We start from the raw sequence: 14,550 nt of genomic DNA on the forward strand, positions 1-14,550 counted from the left end.
TATACAAATATAGTTATAAATGATTTAATAATCATTTATGAATGTATATAAATGGTTTGTTCATGATTAGTTCATTATCTACAAATACCTTATAAATGTATTATAACAGGGTGTTATTATAAAGTGCTACCGGATCTTTTTCCTCCAGTCTCATCGGCGAACGGTAAGAGGACACTAACGTTATTTTCAGCCCGATTGTGTCTGATCAATATATCAACCCATACTAAATAAAGCCGTTACTGACGATCAAGGAATTATAAACGACCCCCCCCCCCCTTTCCTTCACGCATGATGAAGCATAATGTATACCGATCATATACATATACATTTTTTAATATAGCGTGTATAGGAAAGAAACGCCAATCGATAATCTTATCATATGCGTCAGGGCCTATAAATCTTGTTTTTGGAATTACAGCAGAAAACCTTAAAAATATACTTATAATCTAGACGGTATTAACACAACAATGTATGAATGAAAAAATACAACGTTCCCACATCCTGAACGATAGATAATCGATGTTGAATGGGCCATAGTAATGCCAATATAGCAATACAATTTAAAAGGTTATAGCCCTGCAAAGAAGGTAAACATCTCCATAGGCTTTCAACGGTGGCAGACTGGGTACAATGATGGGCACAACCCCCCGCGTCCAATGTGTTAACCGTAACCCTAACCTTACTGAAGACCTCATGCCCCACCATAACCCTTATACTGTATTAACCTTTACCTTACTGAAGACCTCATGCCCCACCCCATAACCTTATACTGTATTAACCCTTACCGTAACCTTACTGAATACATCATGCCCCACCATAACCCTTATACTGTATACTATTAACCCTAACCTTACTGAAGACCTCATGCCCCACCATAACCCTTATTAACCTTAACCCTTACCAGTGTTTCCCCTAGGATTTTTCTCAGGGGGGGTGGTAGGCCCCCCAAAACTACTAGTGTTGTCACGGATACGTGGTCAACAGTGTCGTCATAGAGGCACGCAGTAAGGCGGTTGTTAGTATCTGTGCATTTCTCTACACTGAGCTGAAATGAAACGATTGCACATAAATTAGATAAATAAATATTAACAATATTGATTTACAACACATTAATTAACTTATTTACAATTTTACATACAGTAGTGACAACACACATATGAACTATTTACAATACAGGGACAGTGTTTCCCACAGGATTTTATGAGACTGTGGTGGGTGAACCTCTGACCCTCTAGGGGGGTCCGGGGGTATGGTGCCCCGGAATTGTTTTTTTTGTATGTTTTAAAGTTAAATGCATCAATCTGGTGCACTTTGAGAGCAAAATAAAGAGGCCAGATCTATGATGAACTTTGTGCTCAAAACACAAAATCGGAGACCCCCAGCCGTTCCATGTATTTGTTAAATTCCACCACCAGCACACCTGATTCAATTTAACAAGCCCTTTATTAGTTGAATCAGGTGTGCTGGTGGTGGAATTGAACAAATACATGGAACGGCTGGGGTGCCTCGAGGAGAGTTTTGAGAACCACTGGACTAGAGCATACATTTGAGCCATCAAAGAAATTAAGCAAAAGTGGTTACCTGTGTTGAACTGGTTTATTTTTTAGAAAATATAAAAATATACTGGATTACTATTACGACTACTACCACTGCCAATACTACTGATACATCCCTATTGGCAATGTATCAGTCTAGGGTAATTAATGGGAAACACTGAGGGAGGCACATACAACACTCATAACTATTTACAACCAGTGTCAGAGCGAGCGCACTCAAGTTGTTCGGAAATTCTCAGTGCACACTGGACGCTCTAACCAAAGAGTCAGTTTATCAGAGCAGAGCAGATTTTCAGAGTGAATTTATTAACTCACCTTAACTAGGGCCCTATGAAATCCGTTTTTATCTTTTCCTGTTTTCAGATATGAATTTTCCTGTTTTCAGATTTCTCGGTTTTTAATTTTCCCGTTTTCGGATTTCTCTGATTTAATATTTTTTCCTTTGGATTTAACCAAAAAAACAATACAAAATGATGTTTTTAACTAACTTTAACCCATTCTCCGCCATTGACGGATTAAGACGTCATTCCTTGCCATGCTTAATCTGCCAATGACAGATTACGACGTCATCGAGATCAATATTCGACGTCATCGAGATCAATATTTTCGTCATGGTATTCACATTTCACCCACGGAGCCATGTAGATCTCCACTCAACTCTCCAGCGCTTCAATACCGCCACCTGGTGGCCGATCGGCGAGTTGCCAAACCGGAAGTGGGGCCGGAAGTGCTTGGTGTCCCCCATATTCCGTTCGCCACTCGCTATCGCTCGCGGGACTCCATCTGGACACACTGGATAATGCCATTTTGTAATAGACATCGCTATTTGTCGATCAGCGTTGGAATTTTTCAAAACGATACACTTCCTCTAAATTTCTATGGGGTTCAAGGTTCAAAGTTCTGTATGGATTATTTCAATAACTGTTCATATTCAGGATAATTCTACCACAAAAGGTAACGTTTTTGACAAATATTGAAACACAGTTAGTTTCTCCTCCCTATTGTTAGCATGTAGCAACAATTAGATCTGAAATTAGTTTCAAAATGGTTGCACTGTGGTGAAAATAAAAAAGTACAGTAGATTTCATTATCTGTTCTTATGCACGTCTGGTGATACTAAATCCAAATTGAACTCAGGCATTTGAAAGATAATATATGTATATATATATATTAGGGATGCTCGATATTGGCTTTTTTACCGATATACCGATATTGTCCAACTCTTAATTTCCGATAACCGATATCAACCGATACCGATATATGCAGGGTTTGCCCCCCCAAAAAATTTAATAATTTCAGGTAATTAATAGGGATGCACCGAAATTTTGGTCAAAAGAGTTTTTTCACCGAAAATATGTCACCGAAACAGAAACAACCTGTAACCTAACGCGTGTTGTTGTGATGATGTCGCGCTGTCGGGAGTCGCGCTGTTTCTATGTAAACTCTGCGCGCAACGCGTCCAATAAATGCGTCTTTAACATGCTTTTATATCCTTTTTTTTTTACTATATATATATGCCCGTCGCGGTTAATCACTGAGTGATCTAATATGCATATTATTCAGAGCGAGAGGGGGTGGGGATTGTGTTTCTCACATTGACGCTGTCTGTCTGTCGCGCGTCTACTGTGCCGAGTCAAGCGAGCACATTCAGCTGGGGACTAGAAAGGTGCGCTCAGTAGAGCACAGATGTCCGCTGCGCAGCCAGAGAAAAGATGGAATTAATGTACTGTATGCATTCAGAAGTGCTGAATAAATGTTTTATGGACCCATAATAGTGATTATTATTTAACATTACATATCTCTTGTTGTGGAATTAACACAACATTATGCATACTTTTGACAATAAATAAAATCTGAATTTGTTCTTACTTGCTTGCCTGGGTAAATAAAGGTTATCGCTTCCAATCGCTTAACCATAACATAACTTACCGGTACCTAAACAACGTGTCCCCGAGTCCACTCATGCAGACCCAAAGGAACACGCACGTTGCGTCATCCTGCTCTGCTGAGCTCTGACTGAGAGAGGGAAAGACATACTGCCCTGCCCTCTGCTGGCGCGTGCTGTGCACTACAATCAACTCCGTGTCAGTGTAATAGAAGGAAACCCATTTGTGATTTGGCGCACAGTCTGTGACGTCACGGTATTGAGAATCATACCGGGGGGATTTAGAAATATCCTGGTATACCGTAATACCGTCATACCGCCCAAGCCTAGTATATACAGCATCAGTCTATATATATGGTATATATACAGCACCAGTCTGTTTGAAGTACAGCCAGGGATGCGTCAGAAAAGCCTGGTTGTGTGTAGAACCCTGTGCAGTCAGTCTGTTGGTCCTTCATGTTGCGACTGGGTTGTATCTATAATTAGCTGGCTCTTTGTGTCGGGCCTAATGGAGAGATGGAGACGAACCACCGCCACTGTTACCAGACTATTCATTGTGCAGAATGTGTGCCGTGTGCTGGAGCCTAATTGATTCTGAATGAAGCATGCATTATTGATGAGCCAACACATGTCTCTCTCTCTCTCTCACTCACTCACTCACTCACTCACTCACTCACTCACTCACTCACTCACTCACTCACTCACTCACTCACTCACTCACTCACTCACTCACTCACTCACTCACTCACTCACTCACTCACTCACTCACTCACTCACTCACTCTCACACACACACACACACACACGCACACGCACACATACAGACACTAAACACTAAATCTGATTAGCTGTTGAGTCCTTTTCCCGTCCAGAACCTTGTGGACAGCGTTATAAACTCTGTGGTGGGCACATCCAGGTGTGACGACAGGTGTAACTCTCTGTGTGATGTATCAAACATAACGTGGTGCTCTGGGACCCGGCGAGTACCGCATGTAAAGTACTCTGGTCGGGGAAGAACAGCTGACCGCTCGCGCCGAGATCAGAGAAAGTGAAACGCTGAGTGGTTCCCTGGGCTGATCCTGGGTCTCCTCCTGCTCTTCACTGCTGAGTGGTTCCCTGGGCTGATCCTGGGTCTCCTCCTGCTCTTCACTGCTGAGTGGTTCCCTGGGCTGATCCTGGGTCTCCTCCTGCTCTTCACTGCTGAGTGGTTCCCTGGGCTGATCCTGGGTCTCCTCCTGCTCTTCACTGCTGAGTGGTTCCCTGGGCTGATCCTGCGTCTCCTCCTGCTCTTCACTGCTGTCCCAGCAGCAAAGTGTCTGATCTAGCTGCCGGTGGATGGTTGAAGTAGGTTAATGCGAGACGTGCTATAAGTCCTCCAGGTCGTATTATTGAGGGATGAGCAGCAGGCGAGACAGAAATTAAACATTGTAAACAGTGGCTGTTCGCTGCTAATACCTAGCAGGCCGGTGCATCCCTGGTCCTTACGTTGCAACGCTGCAGTACAGGGTAGTTTCACCGAGCTGTGTGTGTGTTTTGTGGGGGGGGGGGGGCACTCGCACTCAGTCTCTATTGGCCAGGCCAGCGCGCTTCTCAATGGGAGCTGTCGGATGATTCCGGTCGGACGCTGCAGGCGTCAGCTAGGAACCCCCCCCCCTCTGGAACAGGGAACTCCCTACTGGCTCCCATGTGACCGTCCAGCCCCACTCTGCCAGCAGTCAGAGTGAAGCTCAGTGGGCACTGCGGTGGTGGACTGGGTGCCAGGGCTGAGAGGAGGATGTGACTCTGCTGTATAGAGTCTCCCCCCGTGCAACGCGGGTGGATGGTACGTTCCTGTGGGAGACGCCCTGCCTGGCATTACAGTGGAGAGTGTGATGGCGTGCGTGATGCACTCTGGGAAAGAAGCTCCACTTCTGAATAGGAAGTAACTGGGGCAACAGTGGCTTGGGAGGTAGAGCTGCAGTCGTCTGGTAATCCCAGAGGTTCCCAGTTTGATTCCCGGACAGCACGTCGAAGTGTCGTTGTGCAAGACACTGAACCCCCTAACTGCTGCCGATGAGCAGGTTGGCACCTTGCATGGTTGCTTGGCTTGGGCGGTATAATTTTTTTCATACCGTCATACCTTGCTGACATAATACCCCGGTATGGGTATTATGACGGTATGACTTTCATTTTCATCAGCGCGGGGGGGGGGGGGGGGGGGGAAGGGGGGGGCGGGCGGAGCTAACAATATACTCGTTATCACTATACATATTATATTGAAACACGTTGACATTAGGGCCGTTCTTTCAACCTAAAAGTGCACTTTCTTCAACCTCGAACCTAAATTCCTTAGCAACCCGTGTTACCAGGTAAACAAATCACAGAACGATAGCCACGTTAGTTAGCCAGCGCCAGCCAGGTACCAACGTTAGCTCTCAGAACGATAGCCAGTTAGCCAGCACCAGCCAGGTACCAACGTTAGCTCTCAGAACGATAGCCAGTTAGCCAGCGCCAGCCAGGTACCAATGTTAGCTCTCAGAATGATAGCCAGTTAGCCAGCACCTGCCAGGTACCAACGTTAGCTCTCAGAACGATAGCCAGTTAGCCAGCGCCAGCCAGGTACCAACGTTAGCTCTCAGAACGATAGCCAGTTAGCCAGCACCAGCCAGGTACCAACATTAGCTCTCAGAACGATAGCCAGTTAGCCAGCACCAGCCAGGAACCAACGTTAGCTCTCAGAACGATAGCCAGTTAGCCAGCACCAGCCAGGTACCAACGTTAGCTCTCAGAACGATAGCCAGTTAGCCAGCGCCAGCCAGGTACCAATGTTAGCTCTCAGAACGATAGCCAGTTAGCCAGCACCTGCCAGGTACCAACGTTAGCTCTCAGAACGATAGCCAGTTAGCCAGCGCCAGCCAGGTACCAACGTTAGCTCTCAGAACGATAGCCAGTTAGCCAGCACCAGCCAGGTACCAACGTTAGCTCTCAGAACGATAGCCAGTTAGCCAGCACCAGCCAGGTACCAACGTTAGCTCTCAGAACGATAGCCAGTTAGCCAGCACCAGCCAGGTACCAACGTTAGCTCTCAGAACGATAGCCAGTTAGCCAGCGCCAGCCAGGTACCAACGTTATCTCTCAGAACGATAGCCAGTTAGCCAGCACCAGCCAGGTACCAACGTTAGCTCTCAGAACGATAGCCAGTTAGCCAGCACCTGCCAGGTACCAACGTTAGCTCTCAGAACGATAGCCAGTTAGCCAGCGCCAGCCAGGTACCAACGTTAGCTCTCAGAACGATAGCCAGTTAGCCAGCACCAGCCAGGTACCAACGTTAGCTCTCAGAACGATAGCCAGTTAGCCAGCACCAGCCAGGTACCAACGTTAGCTCTCAGAACGATAGCCAGTTAGCCAGCGCCAGCCAGGTACCAACGTTATCTCTCAGAACGATAGCCAGTTAGCCAGCACCAGCCAGGTACCAACGTTAGCTCTCAGAACGATAGCCAGTTAGCCAGCACCAGCCAGGTACCAACGTTAGCTCTCAGAACGATAGCCAGTTAGCCAGCGCCAGCCAGGTACCAACGTTATCTCTCAGAACGATAGCCAGTTAGCAGCACCAGCCAGGTACCAACGTTAGCTCTCAGAACGATAGCCAGTTAGCCAGCACCAGCCTGGTACCAACGTTAGCTCTCAGAACGATAGCCAGTTAGCCAGCACCAGCCAGGTACCAACGTTAGCTTTCAGAACAATAGCCAGTTAGCCAGCACCAGCCTAGTACTAACGTTAGCTCTCAGAACGATAGCCAGTTAGCCAGCACCAGCCAGGTACTAACGTTAGCTCTCAGAACGATAGCCAGTTAGCCAGCACCAGCCAGGTACTAACGTTAGCTCTCAGAACGATAGCCAGTTAGCCAGCACCAGCCTAGTACTAACGTTAGCTCTCAGAACGATAGCCAGTTAGCCAGCACCAGCCAGGTACTAACGCTAGCTCACAGACATCAACACACGCTCCATCAAGTCTAGTAGAGACGTGTATGATACCTGTTAGCTGTTAGCTGTTAGCTCACGTTAGCGCAAGTTAGTTCACTGTTCAAGGGCGTTGTATTAACGTTATATATCCGGCTAGCAGTAGCTACAGATAGCTCCTGATATCAATGTCTTATAACACTGATTCGATGCGTATTCGAGCTGAGGGCATGTTGAATGTGATATGACCACAGTAACGTTATACCATTAGGGCCCAGCTGCAGCGCAGGAGAATCCTGGCCGTATCTCGAGGCTACTCGAGTATAGGTCCAGCTGCAGCTCCGGAGAATCCTGGCCGTAGCTGGAGGCTACTAGAGTACACACAGACAGTGGAGCTTGTTGCGTGGTGGCGATGTCTCGCAGATAATACAAGTACAAGTCTAATTATATAATATATATATTTTATTAAAAAAAAATTATATAAAATACATTTAAATTTTTTGTAATCAAAAACGATCGGTATCGGCCGATATGGCTCACGACGATCGGTGATTGGTATCGGTGGCAAAAAGCGTGATCGGGGCATCCCTAGCTTTTACTGTAGATATAAATGGATGATCCCATGTTGTAGAGTATGCTCTTGGCATTATGGTATATTGGATGTTGGAATTTGATGAGTGAGCCAAGGGAGCCTTGGCATCTACAGTGAAACTTGAGTGAAACTTCTTATGCAAGTTTATCCTCAAATGTAAGTAGCTGTGTTTTAACTGTGGTAAACCTGGGTTTATCAACGTTAGTTAGTAAGCAGTGCAATCTTTCAGCAGTCAGTCTGGAATTAATGTATGCATTCAAAAGTGCTGAATAAATGTTTTATGGGCCCATAATAGTGATTATTAATATTATTTAAGTTAAGTTTTGCCATAATCATGTCTTTTGCCATAATCCGGTAGCTGAAAAAAAAAGAAATACATTATATTTATATTAATCATTTTCGGCCTTTCGGCATTCGGTTTTCGGCCAACTGTTTCCTATTTTCGGTATCAGTTTCGGCCAAGAATTTCCCTTCGGTGCGTCGGAAACCCATTGGGGGATGCGTCAGCTAGGTCGGGAGGTGACAGGGGGTGCACGGCCAAAAAAGTTTGGGAACCGCTGCTATAGATAATCACTTAATATGGTACCTGGAAAATCAGGAGGTAGTATGGAAAAAAAATTCAAGGCAAGCGTGGGAACCCTACCCTCTCTGAAGTCTAAACTTCACAAGACACAATCTAAAACCCCTTACCTCCCTCCCCCAAACCGATCTTGTATCTCAATGGGACTTCCTGGTTAAAAAAATTAAAATAAAAATGCTATTTAATTTTTTGCGATTTGATAATTGCATCGTTTCAAATCGAGATTTCGATTTAAAATCGATTAATCATGCAGCCCTACCGCACGTGTTACATTCCCCCAGTGAGAGTCCTCGCTGTCAGGTGAAAAGAAGCGGCTGGCTGACTCCACATGTATCGGAGGAGGCATGTGGTAGTTCTACACCCTCCCTAGGCCGACAGTGGGGCAATGCGTGCAATGACCAGGAAGGGAATTGGCATAACGACTAAATTGGGATGGGAGAAAAATACAGAAAAAGTGAGAACAAAAAAAATGAAAATAGAAAATGCGAGGAATAAGAATTGTAAAGCGCTTTGGATAAAAGCTGTTATATAAATGCACCATTTAACATTGACCAAATGGACTGCATTCAGCCTAGCTTTTATCCAAAGCGCTTTACAACTATTCTTATTCGTCACATTCACTCGTTCTCTCACACATGGAAGGCTGAGGTGACCGTGCGAGGTGCCAACCTACTCCTTCACCAACCTCACCAACCAAGAGTAATGATGACAATCAAACAATCTCAATACAGAGTCAAGCATTTAAAAATAATGTACACTCAATACAGTTTTATCAAAATTGAAAACTATTGATGATTCTCGTTGTTTTCTCTACATCTCTAATCCTTCATGCTATACATGTAGAGTGTGTGTATGTGGGGGGGGGGGGGGGGGGGTACGCTATGCACGCACGCGCACACACACACACACACACAGGCATACATACAGTTTGTATTTTACTGCGTATACATGTGTTTTGTTACACATAGTACATGACCATCTTCACCTCCCAAATCCAGTGAATGGAAAGCTTTAGCTAACCATCATTATATTCATATAGAACTGTCTATCACACTTGTGAAACTACCTGAGTCATCTGGGCTGTGTGGACATTTAAGTTAAGTTGTACGTTTATTAATCCCCTTGGGGAAATTCATCCTCTGCATTTGACCCATCCTAACTATTTAGCAGCAATGCAGCCATGCTGTGCAGCGTCCGAGGACCAACTCTAGTTGTAATGTCAGTACCTTGGTCAAGGAACCAACTCCAGTTGTAATGTCAGTATATTGGTCAAGGAACCAACTCCAGTTGTAATGTCAGTATATTGGTCAAGGAACCAACTCCAGTTGTAATGTCAGTATATTGGTCAAGGAACCAACTCCAGTTGTAATGTCAGTATATTGGTCAAGGGACCAACTCCAGTGCTGGTGCTGTATATATATATATATATATATATATATATATATATATATAGACTGGTGTTGTATATACCATATACTGCATAATGCCAGTTGTTTTTAGATGTACAGGCTAACGCACTAAAATAAGCTGGTTTTACAGACACAACAGTTGCTCAAATTAAGGTTGCTATCTATGTTGTTAGCCTCCAGACCAACACCTCTTCGTGTTTCTACGAAAAGTTCTGCTGATTTTGAGACATCAAATTGTGAGGTGATTGTAGGCGTACTGCACACCGCAATGAGCCGACTGGAGGAAAATACATTCTTTAATCCATTGTGCAAAGTGACAATGTGCAAAGTACAGGTGGATTAAAACAAAGAGCAGAGCAGCAAACCCTGTTTTTGGTACACCTGAACTTTACACATCTATGTTTTGCACAATGGATTAAAAGTCCTGGTCAACTCACTGCAGTGGGCTGTTCACTCCTCCTGACCTCCTGACCTCTGGCTCTGTGCACCTGCAGCAACATGACTCAGTGCAGCAAACACTGCTCTGCCTGCCAAGAGATGTTGCGTTTGCCCTTTGTTCCCCACTTTCAGTATTGGTTGGGTGATTACATTTTGGCAGATTTTCTTTGCCAGGAACTTAAAGGAACACATGCCAACATGATGGGAAATACACTTACCGTCTTCTCCAGAGTCAGACAAGAAGATGGATGCCAATTTCGTCTCTTGTGTGTTCAGTAGAAAGCTGCCTAGCTTAGCACAAATTAATGGAAGTGGACACGGACCAGCTAGCCTAGCTGTCTGCCAAAAACACCTCTCCCGGAGTTTTAAACTAGGCTAGTGGTCCGTATCCATTAATTAGTGTTAAGCTAGTCTAACTTGCAGCCAGATAGCTTTCTGCTGAACACACAGAGAGGAAACTGGTATCTACGGAATGTTGGAATGCTTTCATACGGAATGTTTTGCAATTCATCATCATTCATTTGGTCGTCCTCAGACGGGTTCGCCAGCGGAGATTCCAATCATCCCGATCCCCCATACATCCGGCCTGTTCCGTAGAGCTCTCCACACCTGTGTCCTTCCTCAGTGTCCACGTATGTTGGCGTGGGACGTCCTCTTGGTCGGCGCCCGTGTGTTGGCTCCCAGAGCACTAGTCATTGTAAATGAGCGCTTGCTCTGAATGATCCTTTGAAATTGAATAAAGATTAAATGAATGAATGAAAATGAATGGTATCTATCTTCTTGTCTGACTCTGGAGAAGACGGTAAACGCCTTTCCCATAATGTTGGATTTTTTTTTAATGCCTCTGTCAGGAAAGTTGTCCGATGCTGTTATATATATATATATATGTGCTGTTAACCGGTCCTGTCCTGACCTCTCCATCTGTCTCCTCTCTGCAGGGAAATGAATCCAGTTACCCCCTGGAGATGTGCTCACATTGTAAGTATTATCTTTTGTTGTTCATGTTGTTCACTGTCATCAGTTACCCCCTGGAGATGTGCTTACACTGTTTCAGGTTTGATGTCGGTGAGGGAGATGTAGTGATGTGTGTGTGTGGTTGTGTGCCTTCAGATACGGCAGGAAGCTGTACTTAGGGGACATTGTTCTTCTCTGTTCTCGCCGCCCACCTCTCCCTGATGAGGACAGTAATGGAGAATATCTCGCCCCTGTTGTTATGAAACACTACACTGTACTGTAATTTCTCTCAGGGGTTCTCATGCAAGTGTGTCATTTGCGCCGCGGGATAGAGACCTGCAGGGCTAAAGGGAGGCGTTGCTGGCGTTTCTAATGAGCAGAGAGACTAGCAGGGTCCCTCCTCGCTGGTTCCCGGCTCTATGTACCGCTACGCTTTGCTCGCTTCATATCACCAGCCGAGTAAATGAACAGAGACCGAAATCAACTGTTGAAAAAAATAAAAAAATATATACTGTATATAATTAAAACACTTTGGCTGCCTAAGGTTAAATTCATGATATACCATAGATTGCCAGCGCTATTTGTCTATGGAGAAAGTCCCCTTCTTTGCAGGGCTATAACTTTTTAAATTCTATTGCTACATTGCCATTATTAGGGCCCATTCAAAGTCCTATATGTATTGTTCATTGTGTAGCAACGTTAAACTTTTTCATTCACATATTCATAGTAAAGTATGGTCTAATGTATAAGTATGTTTTCATCTCTTTCTGCAGCTTTCTCCAGAACGTGATATATAGCCCCAAATGCATTATATTGATGATGAAATACAGTTTGATGGCAATCAGCGCGATATAAAAAATTCCAACTAGACGTACTTCTAGAAGTTACTACACGTCATCTGATGTTGACCGGATGGGCGAGGGGGCGTTTATAATTCCGTGGGCAGCGTTATACCAATCATCTAATGTGGGTCAAATGTTGATAATAGCAGTTAGTATCGAAGACGGTAAGGTTACACGCTGAAACTCACCCCAGTCTCCGCGCGCCGTTGGGCGATCATCGTCGAGTAGAAATCTTATCATTATGGGAGATATTTTTACCCGGTCCATCTCCAGCTTGTATAATGGTATATACGTCCAAATCATGTTGTTTATCGAGTTATTGCCAATCGATCACCGTGTAGCGTGACGAGCCAGAGTCCCATGACCTATAGCGAGCGCCCGGAAGTACTACGGTCGTCTAGGACAACCTCTATTCAACATCCTGTTTGGCGATTGCGCCGATCGGCCACCAGATGGCGCTCCTGAACCGCCAGAGAGCTCAGTGGGTCCTGCTGGTGGATCTCAGGCCAGCGGAGGGGACATATGAATCCGATCGCAGATTTTTGAAATATTGATATAAGGACGACGTAACGCGTCCTCCGGCAACTTTAGCATGGCCAGCAAAGACGTCTAAAGACGGGTCCCGGCAGTCAAAGTGTTAATTATATTATTAATATTTTTTTTTTTTTTTTTTGCTGGGCAGACATTGTTGCGCCCCTTCTATATCTGCAACCAATATTTTTGACATAACATAACATTTCTTTTGGGGGGGGGGGGGGGGCAGGGCAGGTTAGGTTTTCTTTTTCTTTGTGTACTTGAACATGCACAATGTCGCTGAAGCAGATATGGACCAAGCCCAGCTTAAAACTTAGAGAGAGGTGTTTTTGGCCAACAGCTAGGCTAGCTGGTCCTTATCCGCTTCCATTCATGTGTGCTAAACTGGGCTAGCTTGCAGCCGTATAACTTTCTACTGAACACAGAGAGGAAATTGGTATCTATCTTCTTGTCTGACTCTGGAGAAGACGGTAAGCACATTTCCCATAATGTTACCATGTTCCTTTAGCATGTTGTAACATGTTTGTTTTATATTGCTGTATCAATTTGAATTTGATGTAGGCTATGTATTGTTCAACCGTAATTTGCTTGTGAAGAATATAGATACCAGGGCCAGAATAAGTGTGAGTATTTACAGCTAATTCATAACCAGGCCTGTGGACATCAAGATCTTCAGATCGGGAATGAGAGAGAGAGAGAGAGAGAGAATGCGAATGCCGTTACTGATAATCAGAGACGACCCCCCCTTTCATGCATTCATGATGGAACATAATAGCTATGATCTAGATTTGATTTAGGGATAATAGCATATACAGGCAAGACATGGCAACGTGTACAATGGAATCGACGTATACTGCCATAACTAAGCATTTCATGAATTACCCTAGACCGCTCTAAAACCATATATATTTTTTTTTTTAATCTACTTTTTTCTCCCATTTTCTATTTTTCTCCCATCCCAATTTCGTATCGTCTAATTCTACCCTCCCCTCCCCTGAACGCTGTTAGGCCATGCCTCCCACAAGCCGGCTGCAATGTGGACGAAGCCTTACATCACGTGTCCCCTCCGGTACGCAGCCGTCGCATCTTTTCACCTGCACAGCGCGATCTCTCAGCGGCGGGGGTCTGCGTGGGAGGGACACGCCGCCCCCGTCGCTTCCTGATTCTGCTGCGCAGGCGCACCAACCGACCTGTAGGAGTCGCTGTCCACAACGTCCGATCCCCACCCATCAGCTTTCCCACCCCTAACACTGCCAATTGTGTTAGTATGAACGACCAGCCAAGCTGATAGCAATGCGGAGAGCTGGGCTTGAACCCAGCGTCTCCTGCATTGGTGGCGAGCACCTTGCCCACTACACCACCTAGCCGCCCCTAAAACCATACTTATATTCACCACGGTATAACACGGGAACGTATGGATGGGAAAATTATCTCTTTTTTGCATCTTGACCGGAAGAAACTCTGTCTATAGTATTGTATCCATGACTATAATATAGAATATAGATTTAGCTCTACAAACAAGGTGACTAACTCCCATCGTTTACAGCGTGGCAGTAGCTACCACAGGATAACGCTAATAGCTAACAGTAGGGATGCCCCGATCGATCGGCCACCGATCGTTATCGGCCGATAATCAGTATAAATATGCAATCGGTGATCGGTGATAATGCTTTATGGAGCTATGTGGAGCTTGTTGCATGGTGGCGATGTCTCGCAGATAATACAAGTACAAGTCTAATTATATAATATATATATTTTATAAAAAAAAATTAAAAAAGAATTATATAAAATAATTTTTTAAAAGTTTTTTATCAAAAAACGAT

At 44.8% G+C, this 14,550-nt stretch overlaps 1 protein-coding gene across 1 annotated transcript in view; it reads left to right on the forward strand.

Moving 5' to 3' along the window:
• LOC311234246 (calcineurin subunit B type 1) overlaps positions 1-14,550 on the forward strand; it is an 87,992-nt gene that overhangs the window by 22,745 nt on the left and 50,697 nt on the right. The window contains exon 2 of the mRNA XM_084321378.1: positions 11,336-11,375. Within this exon, the coding sequence (XP_084177504.1) occupies positions 11,336-11,375 (40 nt within the window). The remainder of the gene's footprint in view (positions 1-11,335; positions 11,376-14,550) is intronic.

This window comes from Notolepis coatsorum (genome assembly GCF_963971535.1).
Source record: "Notolepis coatsorum genome assembly, chromosome: 9".
NCBI classification, from domain to species: domain Eukaryota; kingdom Metazoa; phylum Chordata; class Actinopteri; order Aulopiformes; family Paralepididae; genus Notolepis; species Notolepis coatsorum.